The following is a 23,108-nucleotide window of genomic DNA, read 5'->3' as shown; positions in this document are numbered from 1 at the left end:
AAGGAACAAATCATGTGAAAACAACTCAAAGAAAGCATTAAAAAAACAAAAGCAAAACCAACAAACCTTTAAATGTGCATGCCTTTATTACAACCAGGTAAAAAAGCTTAGGTCAAAACCAAGGCTGCAGGGCTTCCCTGGTGGCGCAGTGGTTGAGAGTCCGCCTGCCGATGCAGGGGACACGGGTTCGTGCCCCTGTCCAGGAAGATACCACATGCCGCGGAGCGGCTGGGCCCGTGAGCCATGGCCGCTGAGCCTGTGCGTCCGGAGCCTGTGCTCCACAACGGGAGAGGCCACAACAGGAGAGGCTCGCAAAAAAAAAAACACAAAAAACCAAGGCTACGTTTTTCTGCCTAGAATTCTAAAGTGAAATGTCATCATGAAGATGCAGATTAACGTGTATATATGAAATGAAAACAGAAAAAAACCACTATTTATTATAAATAAATAATACATTTGATTTAATTGACTGGCTGTACTATGAACTGGCCTTGACAAGTAAGTTATATGTAGACATTTTCCATAGATCAAAAGAGTTAAATATGCAGTTCTTTTAAAGAAAATATACAAAAAACCACAATATTTTACAAAACTATTCTTACGAAAAAAAATTGGCAAAAACCAATTAAAAATTAACAAGATTTCAATTTTTCCAATTACTTCTGAGATTATCTGGTTAAAAAATAGGAATCTAAAAGGAATTTAAAAGTAACAAGTGTAGCTACTAGCCAATCATTAAGTCTTGATAAAGCCTTTTTAGTGTATTTCCCCCAAATTCAGAAAGACAATAAATGCAGAGGCTGGATTACAAATTATTTTTAACTTTTAAACTTTTATTACATTGCTAGGTGATTTTCCTGCCATTTAATTCAAAAGGAAAGAACTGAATGATAATGCTATAGCAAAACTCTATATCCATCTATTTATTATATGACCAAGATTTCTCAGCACTTATATCTAAAAAAAGTTGAAAAAGAAAATCACTGTTGAAAGTTTTATTAGACCAATAAATAACATTTATTTATGGACACATGAACTAAATGAATAAGGAAGGAAAACATCAACACCATCACTTTAAGAAATACATTTCCAATATAATTCTATACAATAGGTTCAATAATTATAAATTACATGTTTATTAGTAATTATAAAGATAACTCAATCCAGCAAAAAAAATTAATACTTGCAACTTTTAGTGAAAATATCATTTAATATTAAATTTCAGTGAATGTATATTTTTATTCAGTGAATATATATCTATACAGTATGATAGAGTAATTAAAAGATTTTCAATTGCATAAAAATACATCATGTGAAGTTAAAATACACATATAATGTTAAAATTTTGTGGGAAAACTGAACAGAAATATGAATTTAAGGAGAAAAAGGAACAATATAAATTTCCAACTGTTAAAGAGGAAATGGCACATGTATTTCTTTAAGTTTTTTTATGGAAATATAGTTGATTTACAATGTTGTTGTACATGTACTATTAAGACAGATGATGCTGAGTATCAATTATGAATTACCTTTAGAGATCACAGGATACATAAGTGTCATATAAGTTTTATTTTACTTTAAAAGTATCAACATTAAAAAAAAAGGGCATCTAATCTGCAAGCAACCCCCCCTCAAGTTAAAGACCAATGTCACAGAAGATCATGATGAAAAACACCTTTTACTTTTACCTACAAAGCTCACTATATTTGTGTCCACCTGAAGAACACCTAAATAGCCCCACTCTAAGGAATCAAAATGTTAAAATAAAAGCTAGAGAAAACTGCAATGTAAAAAACCTTATAGTTTTCCAGTGTGAGTAGCCTTATAGAGAAAAACTTTAAATTCTATAAGTTCCCGAAATTATGTCAAAATAGAGATGTGGGGAAAAAAAACAACCCACAAAAACAGGGAGAAAAAAGTAACTTTAAAAGTCTCTAAAATACTATTCAACTGTAAGTACAGGAAATATGCGAAGAGGGTACTATGTCAGATTGGCAAAAATTCAAGTTTGACCACATACTCCCCAAAGTTAGAAGAGAAACTCTCATACATTGCTAGCAGTTATGGCTAATGCTAATTCCTATGAATGAGGCATTTGGCAACATTTAGCAAAATCACATGTAAATCTACCTCCTGAAATAGCAACTGCAATTTTAGAAATCTATCCTACAAATACACTGTAAAGATGTGAAAAGGTATAAGCACAAGGCTTTATTAAAGCACTTCTTGGGCTTCCCTGGCAGCGCAGTGGTTGAGAGTCCACCTGCCGATGCAGGGGACACGGGTTCGTGCCCCGGTCCGTGAAGATCTCACATGTCGCGGAGCGGCTAGGCCCGTGAGCCATGGCCGCTGAGCCTGCGCGTCCGGAGACTGTGCTCCGCAACGGGAGAGGCCACAACAGTGAGAGGCCAGCGTACCGCAAAAAAAAAAAAAAAAAAGGTGGGGCGAGAATATATATTTTCTTTGTGATAAATAAAATACTTCTGATGGGATAAACAAGAAACTGGGAATATCATTTGCCTTTGGGGTAGGAAAGTGGGTGGTTGGGGCTTACAATCAAAAATACAACTCTTCTTTTGAAGCTTTAGTTTTTAGTATATAACCTAAAAAAATAAATAAATAAAAATAAAAAGTAACACTTGCCTTTTTTCCTTTTGAGGTTTCAGAATCCTCATCTTCATCTACACTGAGCAGATTTGCCTCACTACACAGAAAATAAAGGGGAAAAAGCCTTAAGTGACAATTACAACCCATACATTAAATTCAGAAGTTTTAGCCTCTGTCGTCACCTAATATAGAGATTAGCAAACTTTTTCTGTAAAGGGCCAGAGAGTAAATATTTTAGACTTTGCAGGCCATACAGTCTTGGCAGCAACTACTCCGCTTTGCTTTGCCACTGTAGTATGAGAGTAGCCACAGACTATCTGTGTGGCTGTGTTCCAAAAAAACTATAACAAAAATCCAGGGGTGGGCCAGTCTGGGCCCATGCGCCACTGTTTCCTGACCTCTGCCATTAATGAACACATAGTTTTGCTTTTCTTAACTATGGATTTCATAAATAGTCACTCATTTTTCCTTTCTGTCTTGGATTTTAAATTAGGGGAAAGGGGCTGAAAAACAAAGTAGAGGGAAAGAAACATACTGGTAAGAAAACTTTAGTTAATGAAAAGAAAGTAACTGCAATGGTATTAACCCAATAAAATAGTTATACCTCTACCATTGTGGGAAATATCAAACCTTTACTGAGAATCATTGACCTGATTCTAAAAAACCGATATATCTATTAACAGTTCATGTTAATCTGAACATAGTAATAAACCAAAGAGTACAATTCATAAGTGAAACATACAGGACAGGTAGCACCTTAAAAGACACATTTTTTTAATATATAATCATGACAAATCTTCTAACAAAGTCAAAATACACCCTTCTGAAGACAATTCTGCTAAGCTATTTTTAATAAAATCTTAGCTATTTATAACAAAAATGTAAAATGTTTGTTTCATTATTGTTTGTATACATCCCAACTTTTTTAATGCTAAAAATTCTGTCCTGCAAACATTTTACAAAAATGCTTAAAAGGTGGGATACTGGGCTTCCCTGGTGGGGCAGTGGTCGAGAGTCCGCCTGCCGATGCAGGGGACATGGGTTCGTGCCCCGGTCCGGGAGGATCCCGCATGCCACGGAGCGGTTGGGCCCGTGAGCCATGGCCGCTGAGCCTGCGCGTCCAGAGCCTGTGCTCCTCACGGGAGGGGCCACAACAGTGAGAGGCCCGCATACCACAAAAAAAAAAAAAAGGTGGGATACTTTTTAACGTTTACAAGCGGTCTACTCAATTTCAGATTTAATTCCAATTTTTCAAAACTACATAAATAACAAATGTCTGTTATAAAATATAATCAGAAATAAAAAGAAATGAAAGAAAGAAAACCATAAAATACCAATTTCGAGTGAGAAACTTACCAGTTCAAAGCTCTCCCTCAAATAAAACTTCACTTCAGTTCAACATCTCATAGGTGAAGGCACATAAAGTGGTAATGATGAACGGAGCTGTTGCCCAGACAGAAGTGAAGCACCTACAATATTTAGCCAATATACTCTGAATGACTTCTTGTGTAAAATTTCTAAAAAATATTTGCAGTTTCGGTAGAAGTTAGTGTATATATTTGTGTCTCTTAATTTGCTGTTTGTTCTGGCCAGTGGAAAACCAGATCAGTAAACTAAGAAACTAATAGCCATACTAAATTTGTAATACGAATCTCATGACACGCAAAAGGCTCTATTAAAACTATTTAAAAAGTTACAGCAGTCATTCCAAGTACATTAACAAAGTGTAATGAACGCTTTGCTTAACGTCTGTCTGGGTCAACACCTGTGTTTATCATTTACAGGGTTTCTGCTTTCTCTGTTAGCAATCTAAGATGAATGTGGTGGGGGGCAGGGTGAGTCACAACTGGAAAGAAAGACACTAAACTTTCTTACAAATTTCAGGAATCATAATGTGGGTTCATTTACTCCTGATAAATGGTGGCTTCTCAAATCACTACGTGAACAGAATGCCGTATTTTTTTATTTTTAAAGAACAATTTCTTTAATAGGAATCCTGTAGTATGGTCGCCTTTTTTTTTTTTCTTTACTGTACGCGGGCCTCTCACTGTTGTGGTCTCTCCCGTTGCGGAGCACAGGCTCCAGATGCGCAGGCTCAGCGGCCATAGCTCACGGGCCCAGCCGCTCCGCAGCATGTGGGATCTTCCCGGACTGGGGCACGAACCCGTGTCCCCTGCATCGGCAGGCGGACTCTCAACCACTGCACCACCAGGGAAGCCCAGGTCAACTTTTAATTATAAGGTTACATGTACTATATGCATATATTTATACATTTCAAAAGATGAAGAAATATAACCACAAAATTATATACCAATAAAAAAATTGCTTTTTATTTCCTTAATGCTACTGTAAAAGAGTTCAATGTTTTCTTAAGAATACCATACTCTTAAAAATATTTCCATGGAATAAAATTGTTTATCTAATGAAAAGTTTCATTCTTATAAAACATCTGAGGGGGAAAAAAACATTCTTACTCTTTATCTGTATCTCCTTCACTTTCTTCTCCATGATCAAAGCTCCAATTTCTTTTAAAACCTCTATCTCTTTTAGATTCTGATCTAGCCAACGCTGAAATAAAAACAAACTCAGATAAGTATTCATTAATAGAGCCATTCAATACAAAATAAAATTGAGCATTTCCCAAACTCTTTGCTTAGTCAGGATTTTCTTTTAATTTGCTTGCCTTTTGATTATTTCCTCTAAAGAGAAAAAGAACACATTAAAATCTGTTTTTGCTAATTTACACTCATCCATATGTGTGAGTTTGCTACAGAAAAAAAGCTCAAATCAGTAAAATATAATAAAAATGTGGATGGGGATACATGAATATGAAATACATAAAAATCAACCCTGCATCTCCACGGTATTTGATCACTGGTTCTAGAAACTAGTACCTGTTAATTTGCTTGCCTTATTTATGAGAACTAAATCCAGACCACCAGCCTTTTCTTTACCTCAGCCAATCATCTCTGCCTTTTAGCAGAAAAGAGACAAACCAGGGTTTTCTGTGTTAGCATCAGGGTGAACTCAATGTTAGAAATAACTCTCCAGATCAGAACACCAAACACGCTCACGATGAGTTTAAGAAAAATTTTAAGTGCATGCCTGAAATACCCCGAAGCCATAAACAGCTATAAAGTGGGAACCTGAGAAATAAATGAAGTTCTGAAGCTGTCATTTGTTTTTGAGCCATATGACAAACACCTGAGGCCTAGAGGCTGGGAAGACCAGGTTTGGAGGCTCAGTAAAATGAAAGGTCAGATCATAGACCAGAAGACCTGAAGGGTGACAATCCAATTGGGTGAGCTGGGTTGCGGGGGGGGGAGAAAAAAGAAGCTTACTGAAGAAAGAGACAGTAGGGATAATTATGACATCTTGCCGTTGGCTCTGGGTTTGGGGGTGAACTAATAATGACAAATAAAGTGTATCTCTCCACCCCATGTTTAGGGAATTCCTAAACATCAGCTCATAATCACTCAGGTTTGGTACCAGAATTTTCATAACCTATGTGGCCCAGAAAAGCCCATAATTAAAACAGTCTCACGGAAATGATGCCCAATATCACCAGATGTTAAGGAAATGCAAAGCAAAACTATAATGAGATACTATTTCACACCCGTTAGAATGGCTGTTTTTTTTTAATGGAAAATAATAAGTGTTGGTGAGGATGAGGAGAAATCGGAACTCTTACGCATTGCTTGTGGGAATATAAAATGGTGCAGCCACTGTGGAAAATGTCTGGCAGCTCCTCAAAAAGTTAAACACGAATTACCCTATGACCCAGTGATCCTAGTTCTAGATATATACCCCAAAATAACTGAGAGCATGGACTCTGACACTTGTACACCAATGTTCACAGCAGCATTATTCGCAAGAGCCAGGTGAAACAACCCAAATATCCATCAACAGATTAATGGATAAACAAAATATGCTGTGTTCACACACACATACAGGAGTGTTATTTAGCCATAAAGAAATGAAACTCTGACACATGCTACAATATGGATGAACTCTGAAAACATTACAATGAGTGCAATAGTGGCACAGAAGGACAAAGATTGTATGATTCCACTTATATGGGTAACTAGAATAGGCAAATGCAGAGAGCAAGTAGAATAGAGGTCACCAGGGACTGGAGGGAGAGGAGAATGTAGAGTTACTTTTTAATGGGTACAGAGCTTTTGTCTGGGATGATGAAAAAGTTCTGGAAATGGATAGTGGTGATGGCTGCACAACATTATGGATGTATTTAATGGCAATCTACGCTTGTACATTTATAAACAGTTAAAACAATAAATCTTATGTTACGTATATTTTTCCACAGTAAAAAACTGTTTGTAAAGGCAAAAAAACAATCACCAAAACCTCTAAATGACTAGCAGAATCAAATATAAATCTTCTCTAAAAAAAGTAAAATTTCAATGCCTCAAAAAACGTTTCCAAAAAAAATGAGTTCACAATCCAAAATATCATGAAACAGGAGGAAACAAGTCATCATGAGTAAATCTGAAACTTCTTTACATGTATAATGTAAATATAAGTAAGTAAATAGTAGATAATAGGAGCAAGGTGTCTCCCTTTCAGAAAAAGAAGTTATGAAAAAAACAAGAGAGGAAAGCTAGAATGAACTGTTCGTTCTAGTGGTGCTAGATTAGAGGAAGAGATATCAGTACCAACTTTTATTTGATACACATACAGATTAATAGATACAGACACGAATATAGATATGCTGTTCCATGGGTTAGTATACAGAGCTAAGGGTCTGTCCTCAGAAGGTGTAGAAGCAGTGATACCCCAGTAGCAACAAGCATACCTACAACCAGATCTTATTTTCTAAATACCATTCTCCAATACAAGGAGCCAGAGCTCCCAGGAAAAATGACTGATTCTAGAGATGACGCAGGAAAAATACAAGATAAGCCTGGAGTATTATGTAGGGCCAGAAAGGAAGAAGGCGTTTTTTTAAAAAAATGATGATATGAATTATAATTCTCCTTAATAAAATAAATATTCATGAATCCACATGGATATAAATAATTGAATAAATAAATAAATGGTGAGAAGGGACACATCTTCCTTACAGAATTCCAAATGATACATGTACAAACTCTCCTCTAAGAGATGGAACTGAATTCCCTTTCCCTTCAGTATATGCTGACCTTTGTAACTCACTTCCAAAGAGTCAACTATAGAAAAAGGAAAAAAGTAAACTGACAGTGAGAAACCTACCAATCACTATCTCAGCTAAGTGATCATCAAAGTTAACATCAGAAGTGATGTCTTATTCATAGCATACTTAACATGATGTGATGAACATGCGACTTCAGCTCTGTGGCTTCTTCCCAAAAGCCCACAATGCCAGTTTAGTCACAAGAACACATCAGATAAACCCAAATTGAGGAATATTTTACAAAATTCCTGACCAGAACTCTTTAAAACTGTCAAGGTTATGAAAAATAAGGGAAGATAAAGAAACTGTCATGATCAGAGGGGACTAAGGAGGCATGACAACCAAATGCAATGTGGTGTCCTGGACTGGACTGTGCAAAAGGAAAAGGACATTAATGAAATAACTAGTGAAATCCAAGTCAAGTCTGTAGTTTAGGCTATAGTGTTATGCCCATGTTAATCTCCTAGTTTTTGACAAACATACTACAATTATCTAAGTTGGGAACTTTAGGGGAAGATGGGTAAATGGTATACAGAAACTCTCTCTAACATCTTTGAAACTTCTCTATAAATCTAAAGTTATCCCCCACCCCAATTTTCAAAAATCAAATGTAAAATGAACCTGTTTTTTAAAAAAAGAAAGGGTTAAGTTTAAGTTATGCTACCAACACAGAAAAGGTAATAAACTATGATGATTACTGTCTATAAAGACTCTATCCATCACTGAGAGTCAGGCAAGTTAACAAAAAAGGCCACTAAGCAGTGAAAAGTCAAGAGATTTTATATTGTGTACGCTCTAAAGAAGCAGGGTTCCGTACACACAGTTCTAACAAGTGTAATCACAGGATTTCCTAATTGACAGATTAGAAGCTATAAATTAACAGATGAAAGAAAAATAACCTCATGAAAGTGATAACTGCCAATGAGAAAAAATAAATTACAAAAAGCAAGCAAATTCTAAAAACATAAATTTTAGGACAACTTGCACTAAGGACAAAAACTCTGAACCCTCAAAAGTCCTTGAGAGTATCAACACACTTCAATATCCTGTTATGGTTGACACTCCTAAGAATCAGAATGGAAAATTATGTCCACTATACTGTACTTACAAAATTGAAAGGAAATACAAAGGTTAAAGAGAGATCCCAGTTAAGCATCGTAAATTAAATATATGCATTTTTCTCCATACCCCTCCAGTAAAATGACAGTAATGGAAAGAGGGGTAAAAAGCAGAAACCCATAAGAACAAAATGAACCCAGAAAGAAGATAATAGCAGATGAGAGATGTAACTAAACTGATGAAAGGTGAAAATTTGATGGATGGGTAGGAACTGACTTAGTTGACTAGAGAAAGCAAACTTAAACACCTATGAGGGCACAGATATTACCAAACTGACACAAGAAAAAAAATTTTTGAACACTGCTGTCAATAAAAGAAACTGAATTATTATAAATCTTTCTGTAAAGAGAAACTCAGACCCAGAAGGCTTCTCCCATAATTTCTTTCAAACTTGTAAAATACAGCAACAAATTTACCTAAACTTTCCCAGAAAATAAAATAAAAGGAACACTTTGCAGCTCATTTTATGAAGTCAGTATAACTGATCCTAAACCTGATAACGACATTTAAGGAAGGATATTACCAAGCACTCTCTCATGAAGACAGATATAAAACCCTAAATAAGATATCAGTAAATCAAATCCAGTGATAGACAAAGAAAAATATATTACAATCAAGTAGGGTTTATTCTAAAAGCAAGAGTTAACATTTGAAAATTATGAATATAATTCACAAAACAAAACCATTATAATAAAAAATGATTCAGGGATGCATCATCAAGGAATGCTGAAACTAATAAATAAATGGAAAGAAGCTAAAACTAATGGATGAAATCTGAAGAGAAATATGTCATTTATATTGCTTCAAAGCAGTTTCCCACAAAATATGTATTAATTACAAAGGGGAAAATAGTACCTTTCAGTGGAGAAATCTGGCAAACACTAAATGATCAAAGTTAATTTCACCAGTAATAGGACAAAAGATCACTACCAAGGCATTCCTTATAAAAACTCATAACCTAAATCTAATCATGAGGAAACATCAGACAAACCCAAACTACAAAATAACTGTCCAGTATACTTTAAACATGTCAAGGTAAAGAAAGACAAAGAAAGACTGGAATACTATGATCATCTAGGTAGAAAATCCGAAAGAATCACTCAAAAAAAAACCCTACTGGAACTAGTAAGCAATTATAGTAAGACTGCAGGATACAAGGTTAATACAAAACAATTAAATGCTTTCCTATATACCAGTAATGAGCAAGGTAAATGTGAAATTAAAAACACAGTAACACATTAGCACCCCCAAGAATGAAATACTTAGCTATAAAGCTAACAGAATATGTACAAAATCTTTATGATGGAACCTACAAAACTGATAAATGAAATGAAAGAAAAACTAAAAAAATGGAGAGATATTTCATGTTCATGAATGGGAAGACTCAATACTGTCCAGATGTCAGTTCTTTCCAACTTTATCAATAAATTCAGTGCAATCGCAATCAAAGTCTTAGCAAGTTATTTAATTCAAAATGGATCACAGACCTAAATGTAAAATACAAAACTATACAACTCCTAGAAGATAACATAGGAGAAAATCTAGATGACTCTTAGGTATGGTGATGACTCTTTAGATGAAACACCAAATGTATAATCCATGAAAGAAAGAACTGATAAACTGGACTTCATTAAAATTAAAACCTTTTGCTCTGCCAAGAAAATTAGAAAACAAGCCAAAGATTAGGAGAAAATATTTGCAAAAAAAACACATCTGAAATATACCAAGAACTCACTTAGTAAGAGCCATGAAAAGACACGGAAGAACCTTAAATGCCTATTACTAAGTGAAAGAAACCAACCTGAAAAGGCGATCAACTATATGATTTCAACTAGATGACATTCTGGGCAAGGCAAAACTATGGAGATAGTAAAAAGATCAGTAGTTGCCAAGGTGAGGTGAGGGTGGAGGGGCTGAGGGATGAACACGTGGAACAATGAAGATTTTTATGGCAATGAAAATACTCCATATGACATGATAATGATGGATACATGTCATTACACACTTATCCAAACCCACAGACTATACCACACAATGAGTGAGCCATAATGTAAACTACGGACTATGATTTGTCGGTGAAGGGTTATCAATTGTACCACTCTGGTGGGAGATGTTGATACTGGTGAAGGCTATGCAGATGTGGGGGTGGGAGGTGTATGGCAAATCTCTGTACCTTCTGCTTTGCTGTGAAACTAAAACTGCTCTTAAAAAATAATAAGTAGCTCTTTTGCATGGCTAGAAAAAAGAAAAATAAAAAGCAAAAACAAGTCTTGCCTGCCCAGTTTTACTGATATATAACTGAGCAGCACTGTATAAGTTCAAGGTGTACAACATAATGACTTCAATTACATATATTGTGAAATGATTACCATAATATGTTCAGTTATCATCTATCAACTCATATAGATGAAAGAAAGAAAGAAAGAAAGAAAGAAAGAGAGAAAAGAAGGAAGGAGAAAGAGAAAGAGGGAAAGAGAGAAAAGAAAGCAAGCTAGGGAAAGAAAGAAAGAAAAGGGAAGAGAGGGAAGGGAAGGAAGGAAATGAAGGAAGAAAGTTTCTTTCCTTGTGATGAGAACTCTTAGGATTTACTCTAACACCTTCCAAATAAGCCCTATAGGGGTATTAACTATAGCCACCCATCATTTTATACATTACAACCCCAGTACTTATTTATCCTGTAACTGGAAGTTTGTACCTTTTGACCACTTTCATCCAAGTCCCCTACGTCCCGTGCCCTGCCTCTGGTAACCACACATCTGTTCTCTTTTTCTATGAGCTTGGGATTTTTTTTTTTTTAAGATTCCACACATAAGTGGGATCACACAGCATTCTTATTTCACTTAGCATAATGCTCTCAGGGTCCACCCATGTTGTCACAAATGGCAGGATTTCTCTCCCTTTTATGTCTGAATAATAGTCCATTGTATATATACACAACATATTTATCCGTTCTTCCACTCATTGACAGTTAGATTGTATCCATGTCTCGGCTACTGAACAGGGGGGCACAGATATCTCTTCAACATAGTGTTTTTGTTTCCTTCAGATATATTCACATAAGTAGAATTGCTGGATCATATGGTAGTTCTACTTTTAATCTCCTGAGGAACCTCCATACTGTTTTCCATAGTGGCTGCACCAATCTACACTCCCACCAACAGCACATGGTCACCATGGTTTCATAATAACCATTCTAACAGGCGTGAGGTTATATCTCATGGTGGTTTCGATTGGCATTTCCCTAATAATTAGTGATGTTGAGCACCTTTTCAGGTATCTATCTGTTGGCCATCTGTAGGTCTTCTTTGGAAAAAATGTCTATTCAAGTCCTTTGCCTATTTTTAATTGGATTATTTGGGTTTTTTGCTATTGAGTTATATGAGTTCTTTATATATTTTGGATATTAACCCCTTATCAGATATATGGTTTGCAAGTATTTAATAAAGTCTTTTTTTTTTTCCTTGGCCATGCTGCGCAGCATGCGGGATCTTAAGTTTCCTGACCAGGGACCGAGCCCGTGCCCCCTGCAGTGGAAGAGCAGAGTCTTAACCACTGGACCGCCAAGGAAGTCCCATTAATAGTCTTTTTAAAAAACTTTTTTAAATGTAAAGAAAACATAAGAAGTAGATACACTACAAATAGATTTTCAGATTCTGTTACCCCAAACTGTACAGCCGACTGGCACTCTCCTGCTATCGTAAAAACTAAAGAAATGAACAGTGATTAGTAAAACCAAAAAAAGTAAAGTTATAAGGGACCAATAAGATCAAAGAATTTCTTCTATCACAAAAAGCACAAGACATTAAGAAAAAAACAATAAATGACTACATTTAAAAAATCTGCTCATAAAATTATTCCATGAGTTTAAAAATAAGACAAGTAATAATTCTGTAAGATGTATGTTCAATACACGTAATTTAACCAAGGTTTCCTATCCAGACTATATAAAGAACCCCAACATTCCAACAGAACAAAATGTGCAGAAAACATGAGCAACTAAGAACTGAGGAAACACACAAAATAACCCAAAAAACAAAAAGAAACTCATAGAGTATTTTGTTTAGTTTACTCACACACCACAGGCACATAGAATAGGGATTACCTCTAGGTTGGCACTCAATATTTTTTGAATATTCAATGAACAATGAACAATTTTTAAAAACACAGTAATAAAGATACTCAATCTCACTATAAACCAGAGTATTACAAATTCAAACCACCATCTGATAACCACATCAGACTGGCAAAAACTAAAACATCAGACATTATTAAGTGGGTAATGATGTGTATAAACAGAAAACTCAAAAAGTGCTAGTGAAAGCACTTTGGAGATCAATTTGGCAATACTTAGGTGAAGCTGAAATTGCACATGACCTGATAATTCCATTGCTAAGAAATACCCTAGATCAGATGTTAGTAAAGTATGGCCCAGCCAAATCTGGCCTGCTGCTTGATTTTATAAGGCCCACAAGCTAAGAATACGGCTTTTACATTTTTAAATGGCTAGGGGGGAAAACAAAAAATCAAACAAGACTAATGTTTCATGTTACAAGAAAATTATATAAAATTCAAATTTCAGTGTTCAAAAAGGTTTACTGGCACACAGCCACACTCATTTGCTTATGTATTATCTGTAACTGCCTTCTTGCTAAACTGGCAGCACTGAGTAATTGTGACAGACTGTTTGGAATGCAAAGGGTAAGATATTCACTAGCCCTTTACAGAAAAAGTTTGCTGACCCCTGCTCTAGAGAAACACACACATGTGCACAAGGAAATATACTTTAAAAAAAAGTTCACAGTAGCAATATGAGACATACTAAAATATTCATAGTAGCAATGTATATAATAGTAAAAAATTAGATACAACCTAATTCCCACAAAAAAGGAAATGCATAAATAAAAGGTAGTATATTCATACTATGACAAAGCACTAGACCTATTCTTATCAACATAATTTAATTTCTCAAACAATGCTGCAAGAATGAAAAGCAAATTACAGAATACAGTATGCCATGATTTATAAAATATTCTAAACATTCAAAACAATTTGTACACATACACAGGTTCAGAGATAAGAACATAAAGTACAAAGAAATGTATGGGAATGATAACTACCAAATTAACGATGGTGGTTACCCCTGGAAAGGAGGCAGAAAGATGCAAAAAAGAAAGGGTTCGGGACTTCCCTGGTGGCACAGTGGTTAAGAATCTGCCTGCCAATGCAGGGGACACAGGTTCAAGCCCTGGTCCAGGAAGATTCACGTGCTGTGGAGCAACTAAGCCTGTGCGCCACAACTACTGAGCCTGCGCTCTAGAGCCCGGGAGCCACAACTACTGAAGCCCGCACACGTAGAGCCCGTGCTCCGCAACAAGAGAAGCACCACAATGAGAAGCCCGCGCACCGCAAGGAAGAGTAGCCCCCGCTCGCCGCAACTAGAGAAAGCCCGCGTGCAGCAACGAAGACCCAACGCGGCCAAAAATAAATAAATTTCTTTAAAAATTTTTTTTAAATTAAAAAAAAAAAGAAAGGGTTCAGACCAGCTTCAACTGTATTAGTAATGTTTTCTTTAGGCTAGGAAGTAGAACATGAGCTTTTGCTATATTATGCTTTATATTCCACAGATATGAAATATTTCCTAATAATTTTTTATTGATAAGGTTTTACAATAATAAAAAATAGAATTTTTAAAAAAGGATCACGGAGACAGAAGTTAACTTCTGCAACTTAGAAATAAAAAAGCAGTAAAAGAAAACGTAAAGAGCGAATTAAATGCAAACGTCAGGAAATCTCAATAAAGCAATTTTAGGTGGCTCTGTAGTGCTTTAGCCCCCGTCTTTCTCAAGAACCTGTCAAGATTCTCCACAGGCAGTCTCGTGGAGCCCTAAGCCACCATGTTACAAGTATGGGTACCCCGCTGCAGAGACCACATGAAGAAGGGCGGGCCCAACTTTCCATACCGGCCAGAGTCAGACATTTGAATAAAGCTGTCTTGGAGCCTCCAGGCCAGCCAAGCTGCCACTGAATAACCCCCACAGGCGCTTCATGAAGCAGAAAAATCACCCAGCTGAGGTGAGTTTTCTTAAATTCCTAATCTATACAACCTTTATTTTTTGATACAGGAGACAGACCAATAGACTGTCCAATACTATCTGAAGATGAAGTCTGAATATATTATATCCTTGGGAATAATATTAGGCTTCTCTGTGAACCACCAAAAGCACAATATTCTTTGCCTCAGGATCCAGCTACTGTTCAGTGTTCCCTCAGTTTATCTACCTCTTCATTCCATTCAGTGGGTTTCTATGGCTCTTTCGGCAGGATGCTGGCATAAGTTAGCTCTGTCCAAGGCCAACATCAGGCAGCAGTTTGATGCTGTTGGTGTTGCTGGAAGCATCTTGATCTTCTATGGAATGGAAATACCAAGCAGTGGGTACCTTACCCCAAAGTAATGCAGTTGGTTCTATCTTCACACAGAATACACAATCTCTAAAATATAGTTATCACAAGCACACAAAGTTCCAAAGAGAGAAAACGAATAACCTAAGAAATGATCGCGAGAGACAAGTGGCTCCAAATGCTCCTTCTGCTCCAAGGAAAGGGGAGAACACCATCAAGATGGCAGGGGAACAGTATTCAATGAGATGGACCAATGAAACACTTTAATTCTGAAAGTGCAAATGCATCATTCAACAAGGAGAAAATTGACAGTGTCATAATTAAACTGAAATCAAAAGAAGATAAACTTGAAAAACAGGTAAAGCCTATGAACAGTGAAGACAAGGAGACTCAGGAGTTGGTACTCAAACTTGTAAAGGAAACGCTGATGAAGATTTGCAGACTTAATTGCTATACTGACAAAATTAAATCAGTGTTTTTTATTTCCTGTGATAATAGAGAATGGAGACAAACCTGAACTGAAGAAAGAAGTTTAAATGCCAAAATATGGAATCCCTCCTCATCCAAACAGTGGCATAGGAATTTCAGAGGCAGAGAAGATATATTGGTTTCCATGAAGACAGAGTCACCAGAGGTCATGGTGGTAAAAGGCAGTATTTTCACCATGTCTCCAAGATTTAGTGGCAGATTCATACACAGGAGGTTGTGGAGGCAGAAAGTTTGCAGATTTTTGTTTTTTAATATAGGAAAGACAACAAAGTTATTACATAGTATACAAACAAGTCTCGGGAAATTTCTAGCTCTTAATGTCCTTAAAAATGGCTTCAGTCTTTGCAAAAAAGAAAAAAGTACACTTGTTATACACTGTACACCAGCACTGTTTGGTTTTTTTCTCCCTGCTATATTTCAAAGATTGTAACGCAGTTAATGTGGGAGAAAAAAACCCTCATATTCAAAACCAAGCATGAAATGTATTTGAAATAACAACAAAAAAAAAACTCTCTGAGGGCTTCCCTGGTGGCACAGTGGTTGAGAGTCCTGCCTGCCGATGCAGGGGACACAGGTTCGTGCCCTGGTCCGGGAGGATCCCACATGCCGCAGGGCAGCTGGGCCCGTGAGCCATGGCCGCTGAGCCCGCGCGTCCAGAGCCTGTGCTCCGCAACGGGAAAGGCCACAACAGTGAGAGGCCCGCATACTGCAAAAAAAACAAAATTCTCCCAAAACAAGGTCAGAATATGGCTTGCTGTCTTACTTTTCAAGCCTATAGTTTCAGACGGCCTCAAAGTAGTTGCTGTTAACGTGGGACAAGGCAGAGTGTCCACATGTTCCAATTTGCCTAGGACTGTTCCAATTTTAGCCAGGAGACAAAAGAGGTCCTAATTGCTGGTGATGGATGCAGAAGGCTCTGAGAAGTACAAGACCCTAAGGTAGCCAAAAAAACGGGCTAAAAGTAACACTGTTTTTAGGGTCAAATGGATACTACATATCTACTTTCTGTTTTTTAGGTGATGTAGGCAACCATAATTTGCAGCTCACAATAATGCATCATCCATTGTTGCATCACTGCAAGTAATGTGACCTAAGTGTGCAAATGAAGTGGGTTGTAATTGTGATCAACAGTCTGCCTCTGACTTTATGGATTAACTGTTGTGTTTTGTATCAAGATAATGTTTAATTTTTAATACTGTAAATAGTGGTGACCATGTTTCTAAGAGTTTAGGTAATGAAAATGAGAAAGATAACAATAACAACTCCACCATGACCCAGACATCACTGAATGAAAGAAAAAAAGGAAGGAAAAGTTCCTAACATTCTTCCTCTTTTCTTCTTACTTATGCTTGCTTGGTTTCAGAAATTCTTGAATCAGTCCCTAATCAAAGGAAAGTTAACCAATGACTGTTTATGTTGCTATTTATACCTTTGAAACAAATTAAAAACGTGTGGTCTAGTTTGTTCTCTTCCTTTGGCTTCCTAAACTGTCCAGAAATTAGAAATTTTTGGATCTCAAAAGAACTGTCATTTTAAAGTTTAAGAAATACTATGACTTTGTTGAAAGTATTAAAAAAAAAAAAACCCAAAAACAGGGAGGTTTGGGAGAGGAAAGATGGCTGCATGGATTAAAGATGGCTGCAAATTCTTTCCCACTGTTCCTGCTGAGTGATGGTTCTCCTTCCCCTCCTCTTGAATCTGGGCTGGCTCTGTGGCCTTCTGGCCACTCGAATGTGACAGAAGTGACACTGTATAATTTCTGAAGTTGGGCCTTAAGAGACCTGTGGCTTCAGCTTTTGCCCTCTTAGAGCGCTGCTTCATCAGTAAATGGTAACTCCCCATAACTCCCTATTATTTTCCTGTCTCTTGTCCACTCCCACCCCCAAGGTTAAATAGGTAAGAAGAATGGGAAAGCAAAGGGATAAAGAAGGGAAGGAGGGAGGAAAGAAGGAAGGAAATGCTGAAGGAGGTTAAGGCTATAGGACAGGTCCCAAGCTCCAATTCTGACTGCCCCACTTACTTGCTCTAGGTCATATAACCCCTCTACACCACTGGATTTCAAACACTCAACATACTTTTGTAATGGCAACAGGAACAATTAACTTACAGAAGTCTAGACATATGGAATACATAACTTCATTCTGTTCTCTCTCACTACACTAGTCAATCTAGAATATCAAGAACAATCAGCTAATACCTAGAAAAAGAAAAGTAGTAAGTGAAAGACAACAAAAACTAGAATTCAAATAAGAGAGAAGGCAAGCATTAAAAGAACGAAAACAAAGTAGGAAATACACACACCCACACATACATACATATGAAAGGGAAAGCAGAAAAAATGGGAGAAAATATTGGTGAAGCAATTAGTTGGTAGAAGAAAAAAGGTAATGGGAAAGCTAGAATGAACAAGAACAGTATAGTAAAGAAAAAGAAATGAGAGAGGAGGTAGACTTGCCAGAGGAGAAAAGAAGGGGGAGAATATCAAAAGAAAGGTTACAAGAACGAGCTAACTACCGTCACCTTTGCCCTATACTACAAGTCTAACTGATCTCGACAACAATCTTCTGCCCCTCTCTAGAGCTATTTCCGTGTGGGAGCCAATGACCTTTTCTGAAACAAAGCTGATGATGTTAACCTCCAGTCTTATCTTGTACCACTCTCCTTACTAGCACCACACTGTCCTTTCAGTTCCCTAAACGTGCCATGCTTCCTCTATTGTATTCCCCCTGGCTGGAAAGCTCTATCTCTCCACCCTTCCCTCTCCTATTCACCCTTCAAACTGCCCTGATTAGATCAAATTCTCATTATTACAAATAATCCCCTTTGGTTGCACTTGACAGTTGAAATTTTACACTTACAAGTATGCTTATTTGATTACTGACTCCCCTCACTGGACTGGAAACTCCAAGGGGAAACCGCCTTCCCTCCCCCACTGTGACTCTCAGCACAGTACCTACAATGTTACAGTTGCTCAATAAATATCCTTTGAATGAATAAACAAAAGAGAAATCTGCCAAACTAGCTATCACAAGTGGAAAAGGTGCAGAAGACAACCTTAAGTGAATAGAAGAGAAAGAAACAAATCAAAGAGGGGAAAGAAAAAATTCAATACAAGCTGTGGCCTAATTAAATTCACACAATTTCAGTGTGATACCATACCAACAAAATAAAGTACAATAGTAACCAATAGGTCTCTTTTCCCTAAAGAAGCCAGAAAAGGAAATGGAATTAGTTTTTTACTTAATATGTTATAAGAATGTAAAACATAATTTAGAAAATGGACAACAAACAAGCACCTCAAACTTAAGGAGTCCAAAGCAGAGCTATTAACTTACTTCTCATTCCTCTGCCAGTCTACTCCATCTCAGTGAATGGAATCCCGCGCCCCCCTGCAACACCTCAAACCAAAACCCTAGGAGTCATCTTTGATTCCTCCCTTACTCTGATCCTCAATATGCAATGCATCAGGAAGTCCTGTAAGCTCTACATCCAAACGGATCTTCGATCTATCCACTCCTCTTCCCCAATTGCCACTGCTACCATCCTAATCCAAGCCCATCTATTTTTCAGACTGCTACAATACTCTCCTAACTAATACCCCTGCTTTTACTCTTGCTCTCCTCTCACTCCAGGAGCAAAGCAGTTTTTTTTTAAACAAAGATAAACCGTATCATTACACTCCTTTGTCCCAAACTCTTCAATGACTTCCTACTTCTTAGAATCAAATAAAAATTCATGATCTTGCATGATCTGCTACCTCTCTTTCATATCACTCTCTTCTTTGCTTGCTATGTTTCAGCCATAATGACCTCCTTTTTTTAAACAAATGGAATCCTATATCATCTTGGAACCTTTAGAGACATCATGCCCTCTGTCATACTCTAGTCCCACAGTTAAGGTATTACCTTAATACACGTGTGACCTCAGTAAGGCCTTTCTTGACTTTAACACTGTAAAATGGCTTTCTCATTCATCCACTGCTCTGTATTTTTCTTCCATAGCCTTTATCACACTATTATCACCCTGTTTATTTCACTAACAACAAATAAATATGCTCCACATGCAAGAAATATGATGGTGAAAAGAGAAAGCCATTGCTTTCACGGAGCTTATGTTTTAATAGGACTAAAAAACATGAAGACATAAATTTATCATGTGAAAAGTGCTACCATGAAAAATAAAAGTTAAAGGGAATACCATGTGTTTGTACATGTGTGGCAGCATGACACTGTAAGTAGGTTGTCAGGTCTGAGCAGATCTAAATAAAGTGAAGAAGGAAACTATGTGGAAAAAATGGGGTAAGAGTGTTTTAAATGGATTAACTTTTACTTATTTATAAAAAGTCCCTCCCACTAAAATGTAAGTCCCATAAAGGCAAGGACCCTAACTGTCTTATGCACTGCTGTGTTCACCTTGGTAAAGTGCCTAGTACAGAGTAGGCCACTATAAATATTTGATGAATAAATATCTGGCAAGCTATATTGGAGTATTTTATCATTAAAAGTGTAAAGAACCAAAAGAATTAAATACAAAATATTAAACACAAAAAATACAAGTATTAAATATCATTCCATTTATTTCAAAAGATTCAGTACAGTATATGAAAAACTGAAATGCCTGCTCTCCCTTATGCTCATATTCTAAACAAGGTACCATTCACTTGCTTTCTGAGCATGCTGAAGGAGACATGGCGAAACTCAAGTTTAACCCCTAGAGCAATTCACAGACCCTTAAGTTAGAATAAACTAAAAGCAACAGTTTTAAATTTCACATTGGCCTTGTATCTGTTGGCCTTATTTATGCTCTTTCTATTCTCCCTATGTTCATCACATAGCACCACCTGTAACACAAGCTGCACCACTCTCAGCCCCTGACAGGTAACCATTCTGCCCAAACAAGAATGGAGATAGAATAAAAGAAATACGAAGTGAACCCAGAAAAACTTGCAAGTTTTCCACACCTTCTTACCACAAATCTCATATAAAACTCTCATCACTTTTAAATAAAGGCTGGTTTGCACACAAGGTAAATTTTTGTTTTTGGCTCTGCTACACTCCAAGGAAGATTAAGAAAATTAAGGTTTCTTTTCCCACTCAGCTCCATTAGTACCCATTTGTTCATTAGCCTAATACTGAGTACCTACTGTGTTCCAGGCCCTGTTCCAGGTGCAGTTAATAAAACTGTGAACTCAGCATACCCACCCTTCCACACACCCTCTTAGAGGACCTTGTACCACAGTGAAGTTGTACTTTCTTAATTCAGAAATGTTTCCAACTAGTTATCTTTAAAGTACTCCTTTTACCCCATATGAAATTCATCTTTGCAACATTATCTGAAGAGGAGTTAAATCTTTTTTTAAGTCACCGCACAGCAGATAGACCCACACTCATAAACCCGCTCTCCCAAACATATTTATAAACCTAATTACCGGCACAAACGGTGAATTCACAGTCGAATTACGCAATAAACGTTGAGAGTTCCACAACGACAACGAATTTAGCCGTATTTTAGGGATCCTTATATGTGGGCCAAGAGCCAATACTGTTACCCATTATCCCCAACAATAATAGATGGCTTTTCTTACTTACGACTGGCTTAGTCCGCCTGCAGCAAATGTTTAACTTCCCCTCACAAATGAATTAAAATGTAACCACTCAAACTTCGTCTATCAGCTTGGGTGACTGTCCCAAAATTGACACTGTGAATCTCGTTCTCTTTTTTTCCGATAAATTATTTTCTAAAATATCGTTAACAAAACACATTTCGTAAGATTACCTGACAGAGCCAGGCCTAATCTGAATGCTGGCTGCAAGAGGAAGCCTGAAGCTCCGCGAAAAAAGAAAGACGGGGACGGGCGTATAAAACAAGCTCAGGAAACTACCTCTCCCCTCCCTACGTGGACTGGCCCCCGATTTCACCCAACCTTAGCGATTTGAAACTTTCCATGAACACCAAACGAGACCCGAGCGTAATCTGCTCTCATCCTTAGGCCACCACGGAGAAACCAAAAAAAGAAAAAACATGTCAAAGACTCGCGTACACTCTTAAAGGACACGCATCAACTCCGGCTCCCGGCCGGTCCACCGACGCCCCCTCGGCCTCCCGGCTCCCGGCCGAGCCCCTAGCTCGCACGGACTCGGACCCAGCGCGCCCGCCAGCGCCCCGGAGCCCCCCAAACCCAGCCGGCGCCCACACCTGAATAGCCGGGAATCAGGGGCCCACATTTTCCTGTAGTTCCCCACCCCCAGCCCCTCGAGGGCAGAAATTGATGTACCTTCTAGAAAAGTAATCTCCCCGGCGCTGCCGTCGCTCTTGCCAGCCGCCATCTTCCTCCTCCCACGCCGCCGCCTCCCTAATCCATGGCCCACACCGCCGCCGCGTTCGCCGGGATGAGGGGCCGCGCCGCAGGAGGTTAGCCGCCGCAGGGTTGCGGGCCTAAGACTCGGCCGTCAGGCGGGCGGCGCTCCCCCGTCCGGACGGGCCTACACAAAAGCAGGCCGGCTCCCGGGCCTATCCGCGGACGGGCGGCGAGACCCGCGGCCTGGGCTCCTCAGGCTCCGCCGGGCAAACGCGAGCGGCGACGACGGCGACGGCGCTTCCCGGGCCCGGTGCCTCTCGGCCCGCGACTCCCCATCCACCGCCCGCCCAGGCCGCCCGAGAAACTTCCCCTAGCGGCGGGCCCGCAGGAAGAGAGTCTGAGGGCGAGCACACAAACACGCCTCCCTCAGTCCCGGGCCGTAAAATGGCCGCACCCCCCGCCCCGGGTTTGTGAGGTCTCCGCGACCGTCAGGCGCCCCCGGGCCCTCCGCTCCTTTCAGCAGCCGCAGCCACAGCCGCCGCCGCTAAGACCATCCGCCCACCCCGCCCAGACGCGAATGTATCAGCCGAGACCTCTGCGACTGTCCATGCGGACAGTGGTGGGTCTCCTCCGCCACCGCCTCGCGTCCGTCGCCACAGCAGCGCCAGCCGCCGCTCCTCCCCCACGGTTGCCGCTGACGCCACAACGCGCTCGCCCCCCCGCCCCCCCCGCCCCCACCCCGCCGCCGACCCTGTCGCCCCCAGCGCGGCTCGCCCTCAGGAGCCCGAGGTCGCTCGCGGGTAGAGCGGGCTGCGGCGCCCGCCGCCCGGCCCTCTGTAGCACCGGCCCAGCACGGTGCCGGCTCGGCCCGCACACGTTTGGTCCGACCTCGGGAGCGCCCGCCGAGGTCCCCATGGCAGACCTGGGCTTCCGGGCCGGGCCGGCGATGCATTCGGCTTCTGTGGCACCACGATGGCCTGAGAAATGTTCCGAGTTCATATTCCTCTGAGGAGGCCTTCGGTTTAA

The 23,108-nt window shown here is 39.0% G+C and overlaps 1 protein-coding gene and 1 pseudogene across 2 annotated transcripts in view; one reads left to right on the top strand and one right to left on the bottom strand.

Moving 5' to 3' along the window:
• The window catches only part of SENP6 (SUMO specific peptidase 6), a 76,178-nt gene extending 53,616 nt beyond the window's left edge, over positions 1-22,562 (bottom strand). For both annotated transcript variants that reach the window (XM_089921750.1, XM_089921751.1), the window contains exons 1-3: positions 22,059-22,562; positions 5,082-5,175; positions 2,644-2,704 (exon numbers count right to left, since the gene is read on the bottom strand). In XM_089921750.1, coding sequence (XP_089777876.1) covers positions 2,644-2,704; positions 5,082-5,175; positions 22,059-22,110 — 207 coding nt within the window. In that variant the 5' untranslated portion in view covers positions 22,111-22,562. The remainder of the gene's footprint in view (positions 1-2,643; positions 2,705-5,081; positions 5,176-22,058) is intronic.
• LOC149747835 (protein LSM14 homolog A pseudogene) lies at positions 15,078-16,587 on the top strand (annotated as a pseudogene).
• Positions 22,563-23,108: the final 546 nt, after the last annotated feature.

This window comes from Delphinapterus leucas, chromosome 12 (genome assembly GCF_059928025.1).
Source record: "Delphinapterus leucas isolate spDelLeu-1000000601 "Yukka" chromosome 12, BTC_Dleu_Yukka2, whole genome shotgun sequence".
NCBI classification, from domain to species: domain Eukaryota; kingdom Metazoa; phylum Chordata; class Mammalia; order Artiodactyla; family Monodontidae; genus Delphinapterus; species Delphinapterus leucas.
Note: the sequence above shows the minus strand (reverse complement) of the source record. Positions and strands in the feature narration are given on the sequence as shown.